Source organism: Ambystoma mexicanum, chromosome 4p (assembly GCF_040938575.1).
Source record: "Ambystoma mexicanum isolate Mex_15411 chromosome 4p, UKY_AmexF1_1, whole genome shotgun sequence".
NCBI lineage: Eukaryota > Metazoa > Chordata > Amphibia > Caudata > Ambystomatidae > Ambystoma > Ambystoma mexicanum.
In genome coordinates, this window is record NC_090927.1 from 851,507,029 (window position 1) to 851,532,819 (window position 25,791).

Consider the following 25,791-nt stretch of genomic DNA (forward strand, 5'->3'; position numbering starts at 1 on the left):
TTGATAAAGCAAGCCGGATCAGTGGTAATATTCTTATTGTGGCATGACATTTTGTAATAGGCATCTTTGGTAAAACAAGCATAAGTGTTATTATGTAGCTAGACTGGCATTCCAATGCAGCCAGTCTAGTAATTTCTTATTGTGTTATGACATTTTTTATTGGGCATCTTTGCTAAAGCAAACATGATAAGTGTTATTACGAAGCAAGACTGGCATTTTTTATGCAACCAGTCTAGTCATTTCCTATTGTGGTATGACATTTTGTATTGGGCATCTTTGATAAAGCAAGCATGATAAGTGGTATTATGTAGCTTGACTGGCATTTTAGTACAGCCAGTTTCAACATGTTTTAATACTTTGGCATGCAGTTTTAAAGGATAGTTCCGGGACTTTTTTTTTATTGTCCCTACGGTTCGGCCATGTGTTTTTAAGCATAAATCGGTAGATCGTAGAAAACTTTCCTATGGACCTTACCCGACTTTTCGTCCATTAACGCACTCGAAATCAGCTGCCATTTTGTGATAATCCTATCACTTTCCGCATCGCCCTGGCTGACCTGCTTTTGCGGGACTAAATCAAATCCCCCGCCCCTGAGCCTGACATCAGCAGACGCGTACCGCCCATTTCCCAACGCCAAAGCACGTTTCGTGTCAACAATCGCTGCGCCTCAGCTAATGAAGTGTCGCCATGGAAATGGCAGGACGCCTCTTTCCTCAATAAGTATAAACACACCGTTTCACAACACACAGCAGCCGATTTCCGATTCCATTCCTCTCTGTGTTACTTTGAGTATTCTGTGACTCGTTTCTGTGCTCTGGTCAGCTACCTTCGCCGCTTCTAGGCCTTGTGAACACCTGTACCATCTCTGTAAATTATTTTACTTTCTTTACCACACAATGGCTACAATAATGCCGTATATGTACGAGCCCGAGTACACCGAGGAGGAAGTACTGGAAAGGCAAGCACGCGAAAACGATGGGGATTCGGACGGCAGTTGGGAGGACCAGTCAACGGATGAAGAGCCTGGACCATGTCGCATGGCCGGCGTCTCCACCTGGTGCACGTGCAATCGGTGCGAGCTAATGCCAACTGAGGAGGAGAACTGCTGCTGCCGTGAAAATTCTGGGTGCTTGGCCTACATTTCGGAAGGCGAGCCAAGTCCGCAATGCATCACCGAGCTGCCAGAGTTCGGGGAAGCCTGCCTCTCACGGACCGTGTTGAGGATGATGATGGTGCTTATGCACGAACTTCGCGGCACTGTTCGTCCGCGTAATCCGAGTAACGAGTAAGTATACTCTGGTTGTGATGTCAGTGATGCCACTACTATTTCATGGTCGTCTCCCACATATAAAATTACATCTACATATCATTCAAACGCATGTAAATTGGTTCCATTGCATCTTTCTTTTTCACAGGTGGTACAGGCTGGTGGCCTACCGTTGCTTCACTTGGTGGCTTCACGGGAGGCTCGGACACCGCGTTCGGAGAGTAATACCTGCCTGTGCGGTACTTGCCATTAGACAACATTTCCCCAGCGACAGTGGACAATACCGTGGATTTTCCCTGGATGTGCTGCAACCGGAACTTTACAATGTGTAATGTTTATTATTTATGTTCAATTGAAATTAAGTTCTAAAATAAAACCCAACATATATTTTAACAATGGTTGTTTTGATTTTTTAAATGAATCTAGTGTGTCTCCATTGAATAGTCTTCCTGTGCCTTGTTTTGTCACACCACATGTCTCCTGCCAAGCATCCTCCCTCACGCTGGCCGCCCACCTTCAATCCACATAAGTGTGTCTCCATTCACGAGTCTTCCTGTGTCTTGTCTGCACGACCACCGCCCCAATCCACCCCCCGCCCTATCAAAGGCAGTTCGCACCGGGGTACTTGCGCTGGCAAGTGGAGCTGTCAGGGAGCGATAAAGGCCAAGAGGTGCCAAAGACCATGTACACTTCAAAGTGGTCTATAGAGCATGGGTTGTTGTTCCCATGTCTACCTCCAGACCCCGTGTCTCCTGCCAAGCATCCCCCCTCACGCTGGACGCCCCCCTGCAATCCACATAAGTGTGTCTCCATTCACGAGTCTTCCTGTGTCTTGTCTGCACGACCACCGCCCCAATCCACCCCCCGCCCTATCAAAGGCAGTTCGCACCGGGGTACTTGCGCTGGCAAGTGGAGCTGTCAGGGAGCGATAAAGGCCAAGAGGTGCCAAAGACCATGTACACTTTAAAGTGGTCTATAGAGCATGGGTTGTTGTTCCCATGTCTACCTCCAGACCCTGTGTCTCCTGCCAAGCATCCCCCCTCACGCTGGACGCCCCCCTGCAAACCGCATAATGCCACGACATATACACGTCATGCATTCACAAACACACCCCTGTTTCGAATTCTTTATAACCCACTTCATATTTCGAATGAGAACTTCTTTGCGCTTTGCTAGTCAACCCGTGAAGGTGCTGGTTATCTGCTCTTCGTCTTTGTGAACTTCCGTGACCACTTCGAGCAAACTCGTCAGTTTGCAACCTGTGAACTGCTCCCTGTTCTACGACAAGAAACTACTCTGATCCCTGCATCTAACTGTTTGTTCGTCAAGGTAAGGCCATGTACCATAATCATTTTGCGTCCAATTTTTTAATTTATATCTATTTGCTAGTAGTCATCAAATTGCATCCATGTTTTATTTTCGTTCAAGACAGTACATGCAAGGAACTAGTCACATGTTCTGAGTTTAGTCAAATTATTTTTCTATTTTTTTAAAGTTATTCAAATACTTATCCGCATGTGAATAACGTGTATAGTTCCAAGAACCAAACCGAACCTTGCATTGGACCTTTTATGTGTCATTTAATTTTTTAACACATTGGTATTCATAGAGAATTGTTGATCTTTACTTTTCAGAACTTTCCACAATGCCTGCCTGTTCCATTGGCGGTTGCCCTTCGAAGACCCATAATAACTCTGAAGGTACTATAATGCATGTTTTCCCTAAGACAATAGATCAGATAAGAGAATGGGTCCGATATTGCGGATATCCACCATCTGAGCTTGAAAGTAGAGTCCTAGAAGTCTTTGCGGACAAGAGGGGTGATCGATACCGCATCTGCAGCAGGCACTTTAGCTCAGACATGTACTCCACATCATTGCTAATAAAGAAGAAAACACTGCGAGCGAGGCGAAAATTGCTCTTAACCGCTATTCCCACTCTATTCGTCCACATCCCTCCACTGGTGAGTCAAGTTTACGGATTTAGCTCTCGGCCTTGCGGTAGTGTGTAGCATTAGCTAACAATAATTTCCCCATTTATGTATCCACTCAATATGAAGGCGGAAGATTCTCCATCCGTGTCGTTATTGCAGTCATCAGCCACTTCAAGCGCCTATCGGGTAATCTTACTTAGCTATTCTGCCACTGACTTGTTTTAGGCATGTAAATCAATACTTTTAATTTATCGTGTAATTATTTCACCTAATGGTACACCCTAGTACTCGTCCACTAGTCTTTGTTTTCAGTTATAATTATTGTTATCCAAAATAATGCAAGTACTGTCTTTCAGGGAGATGCTGAGGAGTCCAACGCATTGACGACAACCGTTGATGTCACTCAGATGCTCGAGGTACGTTTCCGGACAGTTCCTTCGATGGAGATCATCAGATCTTGCATTCTTCTAGCGTGATTGTTACACACAATGTTTCTTTCGTTTTTAGCCATTGATATGTCCTTCTGTCGTCGCCCTCCTATGTGTCTTCTTTTTTCAATATTGTGTTCATTACTAATGAAAGTCCCACGTTTCAGGGAGTCGATGGAGCATTAGTCCAAGAAGAAGGGGGAGCATGCAGTTACGGGTCGGCGCAACAGCTTGCAGAAGTGTGCACCGCAGTTACAGCGTCCCTTGATGTTCTTATGCATTTCGAGGTAGGGATACTGACAGTTCGATCAAGCGAGATCATATGACGTGATTACATCCGCTATACTTCCTTCTTTATTAACGCAAGTACTATGTTTCAGGGAGATGACGGAGCTTCTTCTACAAGAACATCACCCCTAGTAGTCGATGCAGATCTCTGGGTGGTGACACTTCCAACGATCGAGCAAATCGAATCATATTTAGATATCCATTATTTATTTTTGACAACTGATCATTTGTGCAGGTCTATTTAGATGAGCCGTTGACGCCTGCACAAAGTTTATGTTCTTTGCATACTAATGCAATTACTGTGTTTCAGGGAGTTGCTGAAGCGTCATCTTCAATAATATCATCAATGGAAGTCTATGCGGAGCCCGAGGTATGGATCTTGACAGTTCCATCTAACTAGATCAACAATGCATGAATAATTGTCGTTTGAATGTTCTACACAATGCGTTCATTCGTGTTTTGCTATTGAGATGTACGTGGGTATTGGTCCCCAAGTACATTTTGTGTTTTCAATATTATTATACATACTAATGAAAGTTCTATGTTTCAGGGAGTCGATGGAGCGTCAGTGCGTGATGGATGTGCTTATCGTGAAAATATAGTCGTTGCATCGCAAGAGGAAGTGGAGACATGCACACACGAGTCGGAGCAACAGCGTCCAGATGTTGAAGTTCGAGGCAAGAAAGTTTCAAAGAAAAGAAAGCAAAAGAAGGTTAGTGTCCCGGTCATTATATTATGTTGTTTTTCACTGTTAATAGTTCAATACTGTAAGTTGTGTTTAAACTGAACATCCCTTTTCCAATCTGTCCTCTAGTTGCGAGTGGGTGTACGAACTAGATCTACACAGACAGTGAAGCGAACGAGAGATGTTGCTTGTCAAACCTTTTGGCAGGGACTTGAGACTGGAGATGCATCGTGCCAATGGGAAGAATATGAAGTGATTGACAACGGAGCTATACCACCACCAGCCATTGATAGTGAATGTCCTCCTGGTAGTTCGGATGCAGTCGGAGATCAATTCACAGAATCCACACCCGCAAAAACCAAGACCGCGAGAAAGTTGAAGAAATTGTTTTATTCTCCCATCGCCGGAGAAGGAACAGATGTTTCAATGGAAGAGAATGTAATGGACAACAATGAAACACCATCAATATCACTGAACATAGCGGAAGACGATATCAGAGATTGTACCTTTACTGTGAGTGACATGTCCTCAACGTTACAGGCCGAACCAGCTGGGATGCAGAGTGACAGTATAAGGAAAGAGGCCAAATTCATTGTATTCGATAGTTGTTTGATTGATATTATTATTATGCTGAAATGTGGGCATTTGGTTGGTGGGGAAGTATGCGGGGAGCCATTGATTAATGTGACTCGTGCAATTCGAGGCACTAACCTTAAAATACATGCCACCTGTACACAATATCATCCGTTCTCATGGTCTGCACAACCCATGCTGGGGCAACTGCCAGCAGGCAATCTACTTTGTGCAGCGGCCGCACTTTTTAGTGGTTCAAGTTTTAAAAAGTTAGAGTATTTCTTTCAGTTTGTGGGAATCCATTTCACTGCGAAAACTCAGTTCTACAAATACCAAACCGATTATCTATTTCCAGCCATTAGCGCAGCTTGGAGAATTGAAAAAATGTCTATTGAAAGTACATTCGCGGGCAAACGGTTCAGGCTAGCCGGTGATGGACAGTGCGACAGCCCAGGATTTTCAGCCAAGTACTGCACCTACCACTTTCAGGACATGGAAAGTAAGAAAATTGTGAGTTCGGTGGTCGTGCAGGTGTCACAAAGTACATCCTCAGTGGCCATGGAGAAAGTTGGCTTTGTAGCATCATTGCAAGAACTACAATCGCGGGGAATGGTGATCGACCTGATAGCCACGGACAGACACGTTTCAATTGCCAAGACAATGAGAGAAGAGTACAAAAATATAAATCACCAATTTGACGTATGGCATCTTGCAAAATCAATCAATAAAAAAATGTCGGCTGCAGGTAAAAAAAAAGATATGCAAGGTATTTCACAGTGGTCCAAGTCAATCAGCAACCATCTTTGGTGGAGCTCAAAAACATGTGAAGGGTCGTTGGAAATTCTACTGGAAAAATGGCGGTCAGTAATGCTACACTGTAGCAACGTTCACCGCTGGAACACGAACCAACATTTCCACAATTGTGAACATGGCCATTTGTCCACAGAGGAGGCACGGAAGAAGAAGTGGTTGATTCCTTCATCACCCACTCACAAAGCCATTGAAAAGATTGTATTTGATAAAACTATAACAAGAGATTTGAGGGGACTCACGGAATTCTGCCACACAGGAGATTTGGAGGTGTTCCACAATATGTGCCTAAAGTACAGGCCAAAACGATTGCATTTTGGCATGGAGGGCATGATAAATCGGACTCTTCTAGCGGTCTTGGCACATAACCATAATGTTGGCCGTCAACAAAGTAGGACGACCGGAACTTTAGGGACGCTTCGCTACAATAAGGCCTTCACTAAAAGAAGTAAACAATGGGTGATCAAACCAGTGTTTGAGGATATGCAATATGAGTTTATTGAGAGACTTATTGTTGACGTCCTAGATAGGCACATACATGGAGTTGTGAACGAACCTGTGCAGGGGACAACTGCATTGCCACCCAACATTGCCTCTGTTCCATGTCCACCTAAAGCAGAGCTCATTGAGAAATACACATCACGGTTCAAATGATTGTAATTTGATTGTCTGTTCTCTCGAGTCTCCTCATGTCGCAGGCCCATTGAATATGTGTATCTATGTAATGTGTAAATAAAAGTGATTGCTCAGTGTACATGCAATGTGTCTCTCCACCCTTGCCCCTCCCTTCACCGTGCAGTAGTGCGAACCACCCGGGTGTCACCTGTGACTTTGCTCTCGAGTCTCCTCATGTTGCAGGCCCATTGAATATGTGTAGCTATGTATTGTGTAAATAAAAGTGATTGCTCAGTGTACATGCAATGTGTCTCTCCACCTTGTTCATTTGCGCATTAAATTAAACCAAACAGTAATATAAATCATTTTTCAAAAAATATAGAATGTCTCCGTATTTATGGTTCTCTGGGGCTGCAAAGCACGCAGACAAAATGCAAAGATGGGAGTGTAAATTTCAAGTCCTGTGAGATGGCCTTACACTGAATGTAGCTAACTAGGAATGTGTGCTCGTTCAAAGTGAAGGTCAGCTGCTTTGATTTTTTGCTCGGGTGCCGGAATGGCCCACGACTCAGTATAAGGTTCTATTGTTATTTGACCTTGACAGGCCGGGACCATCCCGAAAGACTTCTTTTTGGGGGTGTGGTGCAATAACGTAAGAAACGATAATGAATAAAATTTCAGAAACGATAGCCATTTAATGTTCGTTCATTAGAAGAAATAACGTCGGCATAGAAGGAGTGGTATTTCGGGGCTGCCCTACGCACAGACACAATGGAAAATGCAAATATAATGTAAGTAACTGTTTAGATGAGTTTATACCGCAATTTAATTACTATACAGTAGCTTTAAAGACGGGTTAAGTTGTACTTGTTCGTTCTATGTGGCATATTGTTTTGTACCGCGCACTATCTTGAGGAGAACCATCTCCTTTTACGGAAGCACCTCAAAACCTTCCTCTTTGCTTCTGCTTTCTCTCTTCCTCTCCCCTGCTACAACTGGTCCACTGTCTGCGACCTCGGTCCTGGGCCCTTCCACTCTCCACCTGCACTGCCTCCCTGTCAACCCCTGCACTGGGGGACTGTCTCAGTATCCTACAGCCCCCCCTTCCCAGCACTTGTTCTGCACTTACCTTGCCTCGCCACGCCTTGAAACACTTGTGTATAGGCGCGTTGCAAAAGGCGGAGGAGAGGGGGTGGGTTACTGGAAATGACATATAATACCCAGTTGCACTGTCCTAGCTATGAAATAATTTCCCGACGTAATATATAAAATGAATAATTTTAATAAAGATCTGATGGTGAGACTAATTTCATTTTTTATGTTTTTAAAACAGGTACATCCTTCATTATTGTCTGTGTCACGAGTACCAGACACCGGCGGATGGATTTTTCAACCGCCAGTTGCTTCTCCGCGTGAACAACGTTACCACCCTGACCATTTTATGGGACGATCGCCAAGTACAAGTATGCCCTTACGCGGTACTAATGGCTAGATGCAACATACATACCGTTGTGGTGGCCTAGTGCCTCGTTGTTGGAACAGCCATGCGATTATCAGTGCGACCGAAGAGCTTATTTTATCGTAAACCAACACCCTGTGTACTGCACACGAACATCGCTTGCCTCAAGACGAACTATTTTGGATCGAGAGCAAAGAAAAATGCAAATCGCTGAATATTCTCTAAACATTTGATGTCCAATAAATGTACTTTACCAAATGTACCGTGTTGCTGTTTGATTTTAAAGTACAGTTTCATATTCCGAATTGTGGCGCGCTGTGTTGTGAGCTGATCTGTGTTGGTTTCCGGGTTCTGTGTGGAGTCGCGTAGAAGACGCCTGGGCGCGTTTGCCTACGCAGCACAGTCACGTCACGGATAGAGGCGGGGAATATGAATGTTTTGATAAAGTCTGTTTCAGGGGCGGGGGATTTGATTTAGTGCCGCAAACGCAGGTGAGCCAGGGCGATGGGGGGAAATGATAGGATTATCACAAAATGGCGGCTGATTTCGAGTGCGTTAATGGACGAAAAGTCGGGTAAGGTCCATAGGAAAGTTTTCTACGATCTACCGATTTATGCTTAAAAACACATGGCCGAATCGTAGGGACAATAAAAAAAAAGTCCCGGAACTATCCTTTAATGGTATAGCCAACTAGAGTATGTTCTTACATGGGGATACTGCCATATATTGGCAGAGGAAACATGGACATGTTTTAATATATTATCATTACTGGCATTATGCACAAAGCAAACATGAGTATATTCTTATATTCTTATATGGGAATAGTAGACTATAATGGTGCAGTCAGCGTGGAAATGTATGGGCACAGTGTGGAAATGTTTTATACTGGCACATATTGTGGGAAAAGGCATCATGAAAATGTGTTGGAGAAATGCTCCTGTGCACTGTTGGTGACTTGCATCTATTGGATTTTTTTCATGAGTTACCCTACAAAACCGAATCGCAAACTGTTTGTTTTTTTACCCAATTTTTTCGAAACAAGTGTGCTCTAAACTGCATCATTTTCACTCATTATTTAAAAAGAATTCTCGGGGGGAAACCCCCCCCCCACAAGCACTCCTTGAGTGGTGTGGGCTCCCTGGCTAAGCTCGATCGCTAGTGCGTATCTGGGATAAATATTTACGCCCCTCCAGTTAAATAATTCACCACCCGCCACTGTGTGATGAATCGTGGGAATTTGTCCCTTCTCCCCAAGGGGGAAACCCCCCCCTATGAGGCTAGAGAGGTTAGCCGCTCTGCAATTCCCTCCCTAGGGGTAGAGGCAAGCGGCACCTCACCGGGCGAGACTCCCCCTCTGGGGACAATGACTACTGTTCTCAGGAGGAACTCCAGTCAAGATAACCGCAGTATATCTTCCTGATGACAAGAACTCTAAAGAACAAGTTAAAATGTGTTACTGCCAACCTGAAATAGAAAATATCCTTTTAAAATCCCATTCTACTGAGATGAAGAAGAGGCCCTATGGAGGCAAAGAGAGCCAAGTAGGAATGGGAAGAAGGAATGGCTTCTTACACAGGGGAAGCCCTCCAGCTACGTCATCCCAGAGAAGGGATGAGTCTGGGGAAGTGAAAACACAGCTCGCGAGATTCAAAAGGCGATACATGCTGACTACGAGAAGCTGAGGTGAGACGTGCAGCGTTCTACAGTCATGAAGAGTCCAGAGCTGTCAGATGTGCTACGATCGGTAGCAAGAAACCCAGGAGAAGAGAAAGTGACGCACAGCGGCTCGAGGATTTGAGAAAGAGAAACAGAGTAGTGGCGTGACCACAGGACGTTCATGGTGGACCGGAGACCATTCACTCAAGGCGAACTCAGGACGAGGGGAAACCCGAGATAGCAGACCGACAACCAAGAAGAAGAGAGGAAAGAGAATTGGCAGAGGGACGCGAGACACCAGGAAGAGAGAAAAGGAAGCCAGTTATAAGCCTGTGAAGACCCTGGTGACGTTATCCCTCATTGTGGAAGGTAAAAGGGATAATGAGCAAACAGGGAGAATGTAAATCATTACGAGACTGCTCCTACTCATCACAATCACCAGAGTAAAGATATAATAGGATTGAATGGAAATCATTACTGGACTGCTCCTACTCATCACAGTCACGAGAGTAAAGATATAATAAGATTGAGTGGAAATCATTAGGAGACTGCTCCTACTCGCCACAGTCACGAGAATAAAGATATGATAACAGTGAATGGGAATCATTACTGGAATGATCACACTTGTCATAGTAAAGAAACCCAAGGTGCAATAAGAGAAACTAAGAGTCATTATTATAAAGCCCCTACTCATCACAGTCAGGCGAGAGAAAATAGAAGTAGTAGTAAAAAGAAACCTACAAGACAAATGTATTGGAAATTATATAAATGATTATAAAGCATATCAAGAAGGTCTAAGAGATAGAGAAGAGTCAGTCGTAAAAGAGGAATTTAACAATAAATCAAACTTTGTGAGAGTACCCCAGAAAGCTGAGAGTGAAAGATTCAAGGAAAATGAACTGTTCGGGAATATAAGAAATATCCCAGAGGAGAACATTAAAACAACCCAGGGAAAGAGAAAAGGATCAACCATTATAAGGAAAATCAGGAGGAGAAACCCAAAGTCAAGACCACATAAATGAACTGTATGAACTGGTAAAAGTAAATTACTAGAGACTATCTAAAGATCATCTATTGAAGACTTGCCAAAAGATAAGTCAAGAAACCTCAGGAGAAGGGAGGCATTCTGCTATCTTTAGGTTTTTATGAATAGTGCTAGGGTCAGATAGGTTAGAGTTGAACAGTGGATGGTTCTTAATTTACAGATATTCACTGAAGACTGACGAGCACCTTAGTTAGTTTTATAAGTAGGGAAGCCTTATAGAATAGGTAAAGCTGGGCCTTATATATATTCTTTAATAACATCATGAGTAGACTGTCTAATCAGAGTCTGTGTCCTTCTTCTGACATACCACAGTGATCTACAAGTTACAGCTAGAGTGGGGCGCGCTTGAGGCAGTAAAGGGGAGGGTCCAGAGGTGCTAAATGGAGGTTTGTTTATATATAGTAAATTGTTTAATATAGCCTGTATGCACCTGTCTCGCGCACTGTGCCTATGCACCATTCCCCCTTATATATGCATTATCCCATTCAATCCCCCAAAGTCGCATGAAGATGTGTGGGCCCCGGTGGCAGCCCATTTCAAAAAGGTATCTGTGCCTTCCCCCCTTGCCATTGTGTGATAAATGAATACCTTTTATAAAAGTTTGTATTTAGGTGGAAACACAATTAGAGTTACACAGCATTTAGTTCATGAAGACTACGACCTTAGGGAATATCAACATACCATCAACCCCATCTTGAAACTTCATTGCAAATGTGGAAGAGGGTGGCAGCTGAAGATTAGAATGGGGCAGGTTTAGTGATCTCTACACCCCAGGACAAAGAAAAGCAACTAGCGGGGAGCTGAAACCCTAATTAACCACTAACAAAAAGCTGTTGAACTTTCTTTGGCAACAATGTAATTTTTGTTATTGTAATATTGGTTGTACAAGGCATCCTTACACAAATATCTCACAATTGATTAATACAATTTACAAAATACAAAGCAAGCAAATATACAAAGTAGATAAAACATAGAACCAATTACGACAACTTAATAACACCCATTTAAAAAAGGCTTGCCTAATCGACAGTCAAGCATACTGATATACATACATTTTAAAGGGCAAGGTGATAATATCTGAGTTTTACAACACCAGCATGATTCAACAGTTTAACAGTTACTTTTGTCAGGGAGGTTTCAACCATGCTTGTTAATCTTAGAAACAATTCATTAAGATTTGAATACATAAAATCATCGACATATGGCCCCAGCAATGTTGTCCTCACATCCTTTCGGGCACCACAGTCCATTATGATATGTTCCCTTGTCTGTAGCACTCCCACCATTTGCACTTATGACAGGGCCCATCAGTTTCATTGTTCATTGTCGATCTTACCCAATGGTCCTCATTCCAAGTTTGCTGGTACAGTAACAACGAGTTCTGTTCGCGGGTGCCTTTTCACCCGCTAGGTCTGACCTGGCGGGCAGACCGGCACCCGTGAGCAGACCATGCACCGGCACCATTCTGAATGGTGCAGGTGCATCCGGCCTCCCCATTCCTCAATGGGAATGGGGAGCATTTTCTACCGGTGCCCAGGAATGGGCAATTCCTGGGTCCGGTGGGGCCGTAATGACCCAGTAATTGCCCATTCCTGAACGCCAGAAAAAAAATGATACCGGCGGCAGCCGTGCCTGTCTTACCGGCACGGCTACCGCCGGTATCGTAATGAGGCCCAATGTATCTCACCCGTTGTGAGCAAATTTATCCTGAACCTTAAGAATTGGCAGTGCCAAGGGCCGTTCAGAAACTTTAAACAGTATGGAGATACAACTCCCAATCGTTTCTCGCAAGGTGACAGACTCTTATGCAGTTTTAACCCCCTCACACAACCAAACTTCTGTCACCAGTCGTTTTTGAACCAGCTTTTTTAAACGCCCAGTGATCAGCAATCAATTTGCCAGCAAATTGTTAACAGGCAGCCAATATCGATTCTGGACATTTTACGAATTCTTTCATGGGTCCACTGGACACTTGCATCATTGCCTCAGAAAGCTCAACATAAAGAGAATTTACTGGGGGATCCAAAGGTTTACAATACTCAAGAGACTATCATCCAGTCCAAATGGCCACGCAGGAATGCCAGACCGAGCTCATATCGCATTACTTCGATTGGCACACAGTCTGCTAAATTGAGGGCTCTTTTCCAGCCTCTATTTTCTACCATTGTGTAGTCAATCAAACGAGATGCCACACCCAGGTCCATGCTTAGGCAATAAGCAGAATTATATGCAGTACCCTTTGAGAACACTACACACAATTAAGACTACAAGTGACAGTACAATTTCACCTTTGTTACAAGCCTGTACTACACAGTTATAGTGGTAGCAGTAGCAGAGCAGCCAGACTTATCTCAAGAGTAAGTGAGCAGTACAAATAGTTACACAAAGGACAGCAATTACTATGATTCAGGCAAACACTGACTCAAGGTTTCTAAGTAAAAGAATATATATTTATTTACCCAACAGTTGTATAACATTTCCCTATTCTAAGCAAGTCAAAAATCACAATCATAAATACACCGCAGCACTTCCCTTAAATTCCAGACAAGTTAAGCTCACAAAATGAAGTGGGAGCAAAATGTCACTCCAGCAATTTAAAAGGGAGGGCAAGACAAAGTTATTAGAAATTAGGAAAAACCAACAGGTAAGTACTCAGGGCAATTGAGCAAGAGAGACTACAGTGAGGAGATCAGCTAGAAAAGGCTTAGGGCCAAAGTCAATGGGTCAAAAGTCTTTTGCTCGAGATCACACAGTTCAGGGTAGTTCCCGGTAAAGTTCGTGGCACAGATTCCGGACGAGGTTGGTTGGCAGAAAGGTTAGTTCAAAGAGAAGAGAAGGACAAGCCCTTGGATTGGAGAAAGATGTCAAACACTTTCAGCGCGGCTGAGCGAAACGCACAACCGGATTTGCACAGTACCTTAAAACAGAGAGGGGGCTGTAGCTGAGGCAGACGTTCCTGGTAGTTCCTGCAGGCTCACGGTTCCTGAAGCGACTGTCGGACTGATCAGAAGTAGGAAGACTGGAGGGTCCTGCACTACCCAGGGAAGAAACCAGCAGCAGCGCCAAACAATGAATAAAAGGTGCGCTCCTTAACCCCAAGCAGGGTCCGACCTTCCTGGCTATCCGGCCCACTGTAGCTCTGTACAGCGAATTCGACCAGAGGAGGGGTCCCGGCTTGTAGTTTGGGCAAACTGGTTGGCCCCACCAGCTCAAGGGAAGAGGTTTCCTGGAGGATGTTCTCTGTTGTCGGATTTGGAGATTCGGACCTGCAGCAGGGCTTCACCGGGCGGTTCAGTCGTTGTAGGAGTCCTCTTCTTCCAGTTCCTCGTTGGTTCTTTCGTTCCAGTGGCGACTCTGCTCTTCCAGTCCCAGAGACCGGCTTTTTATGCAGTTTTACCCCATTCATACAGCCTGGCTGTCAATCACACAGCAGGGTGGCTGGCCTGGCAAGGCCAGTCCCCTTAGTCAATCAGACAAAAGTGTGACTTGGGTTACCAAGGGAACCCATGGCAGGGGTCTGAAGATCACTCCTTCACATCTTGCCTACCTAGACTATCAGGCGCCTTAAGGAGGGCTTCTGTGCAGAAGCCCGCGAAAAGACAGCGAACAAAGGAGTCATCCCCGGTTTGGCGCGCAGAGAAAAACACGAGAAAGACTTTAACAAAAAGAAATGGTGACTAAACCCAGCTGGAACCAAAATAAAATGTATTTGGTCAAGCGGGATTATGTTTGAGGCTAATATAATAGCCTAAAACATTACCACGTTTATATAAGATAATAGCGGTAGAAATGTCAGGGTAGATACCACTGCCACCAGCCAAGTCTTAATGTTAAGGGAGCGAAACAAGGCTCCAAGAGGTACAGACAAAAAGGGATAAGAGTTAACCCTTTCCAATACGCCATGTAAAATGGGGTGTACTGGGTCTGTCGTTTAAAGTGACTATATAAAGTTAATGGCAACTTTACCTGTTTCTGGGGGACAGTAGTCAGCCCCAGAAAAATGGAGTCAGGGGGAAGTCTCAAAGACAACCCTGAGTCACTGCACTGAAGGTGATGTGTAACACACACAAAAAGTGGTGCACATGGAGTAGGTGAGGCTCCAGTGCCCAAGATCACACAGAAAGTAGAAGTACATATAGCAAAACACATGTAAGTGTGGGAAACAAAAGGCTCACACTCTTACCAGGTGAAATCCTACAAAGTGGCTGGGGGACTCTTTAGGTAAAGGAAATCAACAATTTATGAGAATTCTCCCTAACAGCACTGAGCCTGCGGGCAATTACTGCATGAGGCAATGCCCCCAGGCCCATAGTTACTAATTTATTATAATAAAGGCATGGCCTTCATTTTATAGAAATCAATTAATGGACCAATGGAAAAGTGGAAAACCTTGATTTGATATTTCACATTTGCGCTGCTAGTTGGTTTACTCTAATCGTTGGACAGGACATAGTGGAGGCAATACTCTGCGAAGTGTCTAACACAAAACCCAGGTAGGTAACGGTCGAAACCAGGAGCAAAACCTGATTTTGCAGGACCCAAGTTAAGCCCATTTTTAGTTTTGGCTATTAGGTGGAGCTGAAAGCGCTACCTTTAAAGCCGAAACTATTGTCATTAAAATACAAGCTTTAACATAAGAGCTTGAAACAGGGGCTTTGAATGTAGGCTTGTAATGCTTTTCAATGCAGATGATATATGAGGATGGATTTATGTAGTTGGCTATGTGTCCCACCCATTTAACGCCCATTGCTAAGTGAAATCTATAGGACTGTCCTCCTATTCCCACCCATTTTCCCTCCAACCACACCTCTTTTTGCAACCTTTGGCTGAATTTGTACTGTGTGGTGAATTTATCAGCCATTTTTACTCCCAGAAAAAGTTATTTTACTTTATTGATGCTTTTAAAAATATTTACAGCAGCAGAATAGGTCAAATCAGTACCTACCAAGTGTTCAAATCTAGTAAGGCAGAAGTTTACTTTATCACCTCCTTTTTATGTCTTGGGGCTGGAGCAGACTGGGTGACCCTGAGTATGGAAGGTTAGTTGCCCTATGTATCCTCTAGGTTCACAAAGGGAGATGAAGTCTCCAGTAGAAGGGTGGTAATCCCTGGTCCTTGCTGCTACGACTGCAGAGACTGCATCCTGGCTCCCGTGAGTCTCACCTTACTAGATTTGAACACTTGGTAGGTACTGATTTGACCTATTCTGCTGTTTAAAACCAAAAGACTGTCCTGAAGAAAGTGGCCATAATACACAAGTTGCCGCTGAAACGGTAGACAGTAATTGCTACACTAAATAGATATCAACCTACCTTGTAGTATGTGAGCAATTTTTACTTCACCCCGCTTGATGCTGTAGTACTTACATCTTGAAAAACACCAAGTGGAGTGTGTATCGTCTTTTTTGTTGGTTTGTGACACTAATTTGGAGTGTCCGAATTGTATGTGTTTTATTTTTTTTTAAAAGAATTTCGGTGCACATGGTCTACACACAATCCTTTGGCCATTAAAGTTTTTTTTTTTTTTAATTTCTTTTTTTTTTCGATAACAATATTGGCCATTAAAGTTATGTACAACCCAGAGGATGTGTGTACACTAAACCACTAACTGCACCGACCGTTTGTCTGGCTATTTGTCTCTTCCAAACACATACACATAGTGGAAGAGAGTAGTTGATGGGCATGATAGGAACAAGGCTGAATGTTTAACAATGAATAGAAGTTAATAGTTTATCTTCTTATCCTGTCCCCTGTTTGTAGGCGGTACATCAGCGCACTATAGGGTTAGATGTGGATGGGAGGAAGGGACAATTAGAAAATTCATCATATCCTTTCTGTCTTCCTCCACAGCCTTGACACTGCTTTTGTCATACACAGCAGTTCTCTTTTCTCTTTGTCAATATTACTGCCCTCAACCACAGGGGTTTTTACCAAAAATAGCTGCTTAGCTTATCTATGCTTATTCAGGCCTGTTCGTCAAGAAAACTGAGACGGCAGGTGCTGAGAGAACCAGGCACTACACTTGCCCGCATCCTTGAGCTGGGGCGTTGCCATGAAGTGTCGGAGGCCTGGGCGTCCAGGATGGAAGCTGGATTGCGCCCGGTAAAGACAGAGAAGGTATGTGCCATGTGGCGGGGTGGCAGAAGACCAGGAACCGGCCTCCGTGATAGGGGTGGGTGAGCTGGTGAGTCGTGCCAGAAGTGTGGATATGACTCACCCCACCCTGCTGAGTGCCCTGCAGCGGGGAGAACTTGCGGAAGGTGTGGTCTCGTGGATCACTATTCCCGCGTGTGTAAGGCGGCCCTGCCAGTGATGGTGCCCAGAGGCCCGGTTCGGTCGGGGTTCCTCCGTCAAAATCGCCCCCCGAACGTGGCCCAGGTCGACCAGGGTGAGGAGGGCGCCCCCGCGGAAGAAGAGGAAGAGAACATCTTTTTCGTGTTCAGTGTGGGGGCCCTCAAGTCAAAGAACAGACGCCAACCGAGGTGTGTGGCAGAAGTGAACAAGTCGTCTGTCCCGGTGCTCGTGGACACAGGGGCATCGGTCAATGTGATGGCCTGTGGACACTATGATGCAATGGACACACCTCCCAGACTGGTCATTCCGAAGGCCTGCATCTTTCCTTTCAGTGGGTCGGAACCCATTCCTTTGGACGGTGATTTTGTGGCAAAGGTGGAGCATGATGGCTCGCAGATCACGGCACGCTTCTACGTCACACCGGTGAGGACAAATACCCTCCTGAGTTGTGCTGCGGCAGAGGCCCTAGGCATCGGCAGCTTTGCCTACTCTGTATATCTCAAGGGCATATATGATTTGCTGGATAAATATTCTGCTTTGTTCCACGGAATTGGTCAAATGGCCGGTGACCCGGTGAGGCTGCACATTGACGAGTCTGTGCAGCCTGTAGTCCTGAAACATCGGAGGGTGCCATTCCATCTCCGGGAGCAGGTGGACAAGGAATTGGACAATCTAGTGAATCTAGACATTATCGAGAAGGTGGAGGGTACTACACCTTGGGTCTCACCAATCGTGGTGGCAAGGAAGCCGAAGCAACCCGACTCCGTCCGCATATGCGTCGACATGAGGCTACGCAACAAGGCCATCAAAAGGGAGAGGCACTTGACCCCGACCATCGACAATATCATTGCGGAGGTACAAGGTGCTCGCTTCTTTTCGAAGTTGGACCTCCGGGCTGGCTATCACCAAGTCATCCTGCACCCAGAGTCAAGATACATAACCAAATTCACCACTCATCGTGGACTCTACAGGTACAAAAGACTCCGTATTGGCGTGTCATCGGCAGCGGAGGTGTTTCAAAACATCATCAGAGGTGCCCTCGCTGACCTAGATGGCATCCTAAACATTAGTGACGACATGCTAGTGTTTGCCAAGACTGAGGTAGACCACCTGCGCAAGTTGGCCAGGACTTTTGAGAACCTGCAATCACTGGGCCTCACGCTCCACAGGGAGAAGTGTGAGTTTTTACGCCCGACCATCGAATTCTTTGGATTTGTGTTCAAGGAAGGAGTTGTGTCGCCAGATTCGAGGAAGGTGCAGGACATTAAGAAGGCCCAACCACCTGAGTCGTGTCGGATGTGAGGAGTTTTCTCTGTATGGTAACGTACTGTGGTCAATTCATACAAAACCTTGCGTCCAGATCTGAGCCCCTGAGGGCCCTCACGAAGAAGGAAACAACCTGGCACTGGGGCCCTCTCGAACAGGCGGCGTTCGAAGACATTAAGAGGGCCCTCATGGCTGAAGACAACATGGCGTTCTTCTACCCCACCCTGCCGTCAGAAATCATTGTGGACGCCAGCCCGTTCGGCCTAGGGGCTGTGTTGACGCAGGTTGATCAGGATGGCGATGTTCGCCCCGTGGCCTACCCCAGCAAGGCGCTGTCCGACACTGAACAGCGATACTCGCAGATAGAATGCATGGCCCTAGCAGTGCTGTGGGGGTGCAGGCACTTCCGGCTCTACGTCCTGGGCCGCCCAGTGACTGTTGTGACAGACCATAAACCCCTGCTGCCCGTATTGGTGGGGTCCTCGTCCAAACCATTGGTGAGGATCGAACGATGGATGCTTGCCCTCCTCGAATATGGTGTCACCCTAGTGTATAGGCCTGGTGTGAACAATGCGGCGGACTATCTGTCCAGGCATCCCGGTATGGACAGCAAAGAGGAGCAGAACACGTGTGCCGAGGTGGCGGACGATCACGTTCGCATGGTAGTGGAAGCGGCAACCCCCAATGCCATGCCCCTCGAAGATCTGGAGGCGGCGGCAGCTCAGGATGAGTGTTTCCAAATACTGAAACACACGATGCAACATGGCTCATGGAAGACCATGCTGGAGTCCCTGGCTGGGCGCACGCAAGAAGCCAAGGTGGGGCTAGAACAACTGTGGAAGGTGAGGGACGAGCTATCGTTCTCGGCATCTGGCCTCCTACAAAGGGGTGACTGGATAGTCGTGTCCCAAGCTAAGATCAAGGAGGTGATCACTCTGGCCCACCATGGACACCAAGGCATCGCCAAGACCAAGGCTCGGCTAAGGCTCAAGGTGTGGTTCCCTGAGCTGGAACGGAGGGTTGATGACTTTGTTGCTGCCTGTGTCTGGTGCCAGGCGGCGTCCCTGCTGCAAAGAGAGCCGGCGATCGAAGCAATGCCCCGGGGGACGCGGCCATGGGAGGTGGTGCATGCGGACTTTGGATCCACCACAGTGGGCACACATTTTCTGGTGATCGTGGACGAGTACTCCCGCTATCCGGAGGTCGAATTCGTGGATTATGTGGCTTTTGAGCATGTGCTGGTGGCCATTGAGAAAGTGTTTGTCTCCCACGGTTTCCCCCGCACCCTGTGCTCAGACAATGGGGCGCCGTTTCAGAGCGAGCGCTTCTCAGAACTGATGGAGGGGTATGGGATCCAACATCGGAAGATCACCCCGCTCTGGCCGCGGGCCAACAGTGAGACCGAGAGGTTGATGAGAACTTTGAATAAGACTTTCCGGATAGCGCAAGGCCAGTGGCAGTGCCTGCAGAGGGCTCTCTACCAGTTCTTACGAGTCTATCGCACCACCCCCCATGCCTCCACGGGGGTCACACCAGCCGAGGCCCTGTTCAATCGGTGTCCCTGTGGGCTGCTGCCCGAGGTGGGGGATAAGGAGCCTGGAGTGATCGCTGATCAGCAGGTGGAGCTGGATCGCCGGCTGCGGATGGAACAAGAGAATGCGAGGAGAGGACTCCGCCGGCAACAACTGAAACAGGGGGATGAGGTGCTCATAAGGAACAGGTATCCACATGGAAAGATCTCTCTCCCATATGAACCTGAACCACTTGATGTAGCGGCCGTCAAGGGGTCCATGGTGATGGCCTCGGACGGGAGGTCGGCTGTCACCCAGAATGTGAGCTTCTTTAAGAAGCTAGGGGACCCCAGGAATGAGCCTCCCCTTGAACCCGACAGGATGGAAGCACCAGTCGAAGGTGGACGCCACTCCTCCATGCCCACATCCCCAGCCTGGCGAGTGCCACCAGATGGACTGCCCGTGCCGGAGGTATGCGGGAGGTACCCCCAGAGGGCTGGGCGAGGGAAACCCGCTTACCTCAACGATTACGTGCTGGGACATGTTTCATAATTGGCCCATGGGCCTCATGTGATAGTTATGGGGATCCAGGGTGGTTGTGAATAAAGCTGTGTGTGGGGAGTTTATGATTGTATTGTTTTGATGTTATTGTTTGGTGTTGGAGACTGTTCAAATATTGTTGTTTGTCCTCATGGAAAAGGAGGAGTGTGGTGCTGCCCCCTTAAGGGACGTGCACATGGTGGCATGACGTTACACGCCGCTGCCTGCATTATAAATAAAGGGGGCGTTCCCGGCGCGGGAGTGCGACAGGGGAGCCCGAGCAGAATAGATGTGTGTGCCTATGTCTGTGGGGTTGGGGGCTCACGGGAACCGCCGAACGGGTCATGGAGAGACCCCCAACACCTGGCCCTGGAAGATAAGACCACCAGTGACTTGCAGTCATTTGACAACTTTAGCAGAACTTAGTGCTAAAGTGCACATGCAATTTTCGTGTACGCTCTAAGGCACTAACTTAAGACAGATGTGTTCAGTTAGCTAACAAAATAGTGTTACTGTAGCGTGGAATCATGTAATGTGTACTGCCTTCACCGCTGTGTTTGGGCATGGTGTTGCGACACAGGTGAGTCTTGAATTGTTGAAGATCAGGTCCGTAATTCAGGCATTGTTTAAAACCCTGTTTAGGAAATAAACGTAAGGTATATTGAAACTAGACGATGCCGAACTGTGGCTCACAATAATGGTCTTGTTACGCTATGTTCGCTTTTAAAGAAGTTAGCAAGCAGTGGGCGAGAAAGCCTGTTCTGCGAAAAAACGAGCTGTGAAACAGCTGCTGGTCCTGCGTCAGGCAGGTTCATGCGGACGGAGGCATACTTGCCAACATTCTGTGACCAAAAAGATGTAGGATTTTTCAAGTTTCGAAAATAATAATTCCCATAACGATAACATCACAGGAAAATACAAAACATACATTGTTGGCACCATTTAACCATTCTAAAATACACAACCCATCAAACAGCACAACATGGAAAGATGTTGAAATGTTAAAAATGTATAATTCTGAATGGTAACTTTACACCAAATTCAATTACCTAACTTCACAGAAGGTAATCACACAGAGCTGGTAGGCAACGTTGGTCACTGCCCTGTAGCAGTAGCGCAGGCAGTAAATATGTATTGCAAGTTGAACACTGAAGGACATGGTGACTGATACCCCCTCAGTCTGATAGGCAGATGCTGTGTGATGGTGGTACGCTCTGCCACTTGCCTTCACTGGTGGTTCACCTAAGGGTTGTCTCGGCAAGAGTGCAGGACAGAGTCACGCAGCTGTCAGTTCAGTGAATTGGTCTGAGCCCAATCAAAGTATTCATCTACCAGCCCACTGCACAGACAGGCTAATATATGTGTTGCATGCTTTGTCCTGCAGCCTGCCTTAAGAGTCTCATACATTACCTGTCACTGTAAAAAGCAGTAGGATATGTCACTGAAATCTGTAGGCGGTAGGACTGCTTAAAAAGCAGTAGCCTACTGCCTAAATCTGTAGGGTTGGCAAGTATGCGGAGGCAGGGTCTGAGTGATGATTGGTGATCGCAGTGCCTCCCTTCCATAAACCCGGAAAGTTTGCCATTTTTATGTGTTCAGGAGCTGCTGCAACATTTTATACGGATCACTGTATCAGTGCACCCTTGTATCACCAATCGCTGTTCATTAGTTTACACTCTAATCTTCCAATAATACTCAGAAATTAGATTTATAAATTGTCCGTTTTAAGATGTTCTTCAAGTCAGGGGCTTTTACGTCACGTTACGTTCATGTACAGTACACCCCATTTAGTTTTCCCCATTAAAATATGTAGGACTATGCATACCACCATTTAAATTGATGTGCACCTAAACGTTAGAACCGAAGGATCACCTTTATGGAACCAATTGAGTACTCTTACATGGATCTGCTTTCCAGTTCTTACAAACAGCCCCTTGTAGTTCTACGCACGATACGTGGAGCGTAAAGAGACGTACAAAGATCAAGATGAAATGAGACGTTGCTGTGTCCGTTCCTCTAATAGATAGAAGCTGTGTGTTACCATGATTTGAGAAGCAATGGGAGGCTTGGTTACTAGAGCGTTTAAAAATTTCAACGTGGAGAGCAGGGCTCACCGGGTGATCAGTAAAGAAAAGCCGAATCCTGCCCCGCTTCACCCGACTACACAGAAGGACATAGAATTGCTCAACCGTAAGTGTCTGCTCGCTTTTTTTTGTCTCCGGTGGAGTTTAGTGTTCGCAGTTCTGAAGCAGACTCTTATTGCGAAAGGCACGTTTGTAAATTACCGTCATTTTGAGATTCTCCTTAATGCATAATGTATATCGCACATGCTCGCCAATCCCATTCTCCTTAAATGACATTGAAGATGTGCTTCTTGATCATGTCCTCTGCTGAAAAGAGCACTCGTCAACTGGGCATGCGCGTATACTTGCCTGGCCTTGCGTCAATACCGGCTAAAGACACGGGTATGCGCAACCGGTGTAAAGCCCGTAATTGGCTTCTGTAGATCGGGTACTATTGTATTTTTGACACGCAACCGAATTTACTACTTATAGGCTGATTTATTTATCTAAGTATCTCCTAAGCGACGGCCATGTTAACGTCAGGCTGGAATCCCTGCAGCTATTCTCCTCCAATTTAAGTTTTAGAGAGAGCTGCTGTCTGGTCGTTGTTATCTGGAATGTTGCTAATGGTGTCCGTTTAATTTGTGTCGCCCAATGTTTAAGTGAGGTTGATATTTTTAGCGTGCACATGCAGTGGTGTAAATTGACTTTTTTTTACTGGGGGGGTCCCACTTAACGCGTGGGTAAAGAGGGAGCGGGGCTTAACCCTGTTAAGTGGAAGGCCCGCGGCCTGCGCGCGGGGGCTGGCGTAATGCGATTAGGCCGCGCGGCCTGTGGCGCAGCTCCAGCGGGAGCTGAAATGACATACACCCACGCTGATGTCAGGTCTGCCCCGGAACTGCCTCCCGAACGCGGGGGCGGGGCTTTTATTAGGACGCCCTGCGTCACCGCGTAGCGGGACGCAGGGCGGAACGTAACATTCCTCCTTTATTATAAAACAAAACAAAACACATAACTCTAACTGCCAAACAACGGCGAAGTCCAACAAACTTTCAGTCTTCAACACTCAGCCACCCTGCCATTGGGGTTCATGGCACCAGTGCACCGGCTACCACACATAGTCACTTAGCTTGGCTGGCGGTCTTGTCGTTGTTCTCAGTCTGTATCGTCCTTCGCGGGGGTCATTCCCCCTTGCTTCCGGCTCTGTCCCGTCTTCGCTGTTCGGGCCCTCGCGGCCGGGTTCATCCACCGGCTCCCAGTCTCCATCCCGCGCTCCATTCTCCTCAGGGATGGCCTCCGGCTCTTCTTCACTGGGAGGAGTGTCCTCGCCTTCCCGATGGCCCTCCTTATCGGTCCACAGGGTACGTGGTACGGCCTTGAACCATGACGCGTTCCTCGTCACTTGGCGTCTTCCTCGTGTCACAGTTACCATGGTTCCATGCCGGTTGCTGACGGTCCATGGGAGTTCCTCGTACCTGGTGTCAAGTTTTGACTTGGAGGGGTTTCGTAGCATGATGACCTGGTCACCCACTTGATGATGGGACGGCCTCGCTCTCCGCTTGCCACTCATGTGTTCGTTGGCATCCCTTCTCCTTCTCTCTGTGCGTTCCTCGTTCACCGTGTCCGGGGTTCTGCTTGGGTGATGCGGGATCGAGGATCTGATAACGGTGCCGAACATGAGGTCCGCTGGCGGAACGCCGGTTGTGCTGTGAGGCGTGACCCGGTAATTTCGGAGGAATCGGAAGAGGTCAACCTTCCAGGGGCTGGCGTTAGCCTTAGATACTCTGAGCACCTTATTGATAGTCCTCATAAATCGTTCTACGTCCCCATTTGCCTGGGGGTGTCTTGGAGTGATGTGATGATACTTCACATTGAGTTCCTGGAGATACTTCTTGAAGTCCTCCCCTGTGAACGGCGGCCCATTGTCGCTTTTGATTGAGATAGGTAGCCCGTGGGTTGCGAACATTTTCTCTAGGGCCGGAATGACCACTTCAGCTGCTGTGGACTCAACTACCTCAACTTCCGGGTATCGAGAGTGATCATCGACGGCCACCAACAGGTGGAGGCCCTCTCGGAGCTTGCAGAAGTCAATGCTGATGGCCTCCCAGCGAGAGCGGCCCCGTTCTGCTGATATGATGGGTTCCGGGTCTGGCGGGGCCCCCGTTATCTGACAGGATAGGCACGTGGCAACAAGTGTCTCGACCCGCTCCTCGATCTGGGGAAACCATACTCGGTGCCGAATGCGGGCTTTCGTCCTTACCAGTCCTTGGTGTCCTTCATGTGCTAGGGCCACTATCCTGTCCTGTAGTTTGAGAGGGATCACGATGCGGTTTCCCCGTAGTAACAGTCCACCTTCCGTGACCGACAAGTCTTGCCGCACTGTGAATATGCCGGACAAAAACCCTTTCGCTTCCGCTGTTCTGTTGTGTGTGTGTCTCATGAAAGTCTTCCAATCACCGGAAAGGATGGCATCTTTCACTAAGTCACAACACGGGTCCTGGTGCGTTTCCGCCTCGATTTCCTCGATGCTCACCGCCTTGGGCCTCATTGCGCGCACTACCTGGCATATATGTTCCTCTGTCTCTGCCGCTACTTGGATCTCTTGTTGAGTGGCCTCTCGCGGATGCCTGGAGAGATAGTCCGCTGGGTTTCCGCTGCCTGGTTGATAGGTGAGAGTAAAGTCATATTGCTGGAGGTGCAGTAACCATTTGGTGATTCGTGCCGGAGGGTGTGCTGATGTTCCCATGAAGATTGGTAGTAGGGGCTTGTGGTCCGTGATCGTCGTGAAGTGACGCCCATATAGGTAGAGGTGAAAATGTCGGCACCCCCACAGCACGGCGATGGCCTCCTTTTCGATGTGTGAGTACCTTTGTTCGGTCTCTGTGAGGGCTCTCGATGCATATGCAATCGGTCTCTTCTCCCCTTCCTTCGTGACTTGCATTAGGATGGCTCCGAGCCCCACGGGGCTGGCATCTACGAATAGTTCTGTGGGCAGTTCAGTGTTGTAGTAGGCCATCTTGGTGTCAGCTGAGAGGGAGTCCTTGATGCTCTCGAACGAGTCCTGGCATGTTGGCCCCCATTCCCACTTGACGTTGGCCTTCGTGAGTTCCCGCAGCGGCTCAGATAGTGTGGCCAGGTTTCGGATGAACCTCCCGCAGTAAGTGGCCATGCCTAAAAAAACTGCGCACTTCTGTGGGGGTCATCGGTGGGCTTGCCGCCTGGATGTCTGCGACCTTCTGCGGGTCAGGGGAGATGCCTGTGCTGCCAAACTTGTATCCGAAAAAAGTGATCTCGGATTTGAGGAACTCGCACTTTTCCCGGTGTATTGTGAGCCCAACCTCTTGTAGTCGGCCCAGTAG

The 25,791-nt window shown here is 47.0% G+C and overlaps 1 protein-coding gene across 1 annotated transcript in view; it reads left to right on the forward strand.

Annotated features, from left to right (window-relative positions):
- The first annotated feature begins 22,366 nt into the window (after positions 1–22,366).
- NDUFAF4 (NADH:ubiquinone oxidoreductase complex assembly factor 4) overlaps positions 22,367–25,791 on the forward strand; it is an 80,044-nt gene continuing 76,619 nt past the window's right edge. The window contains exon 1 of the mRNA XM_069606415.1: positions 22,367–22,559. Coding sequence (XP_069462516.1) covers positions 22,427–22,559 — 133 coding nt within the window. The 5' untranslated portion in view covers positions 22,367–22,426. The remainder of the gene's footprint in view (positions 22,560–25,791) is intronic.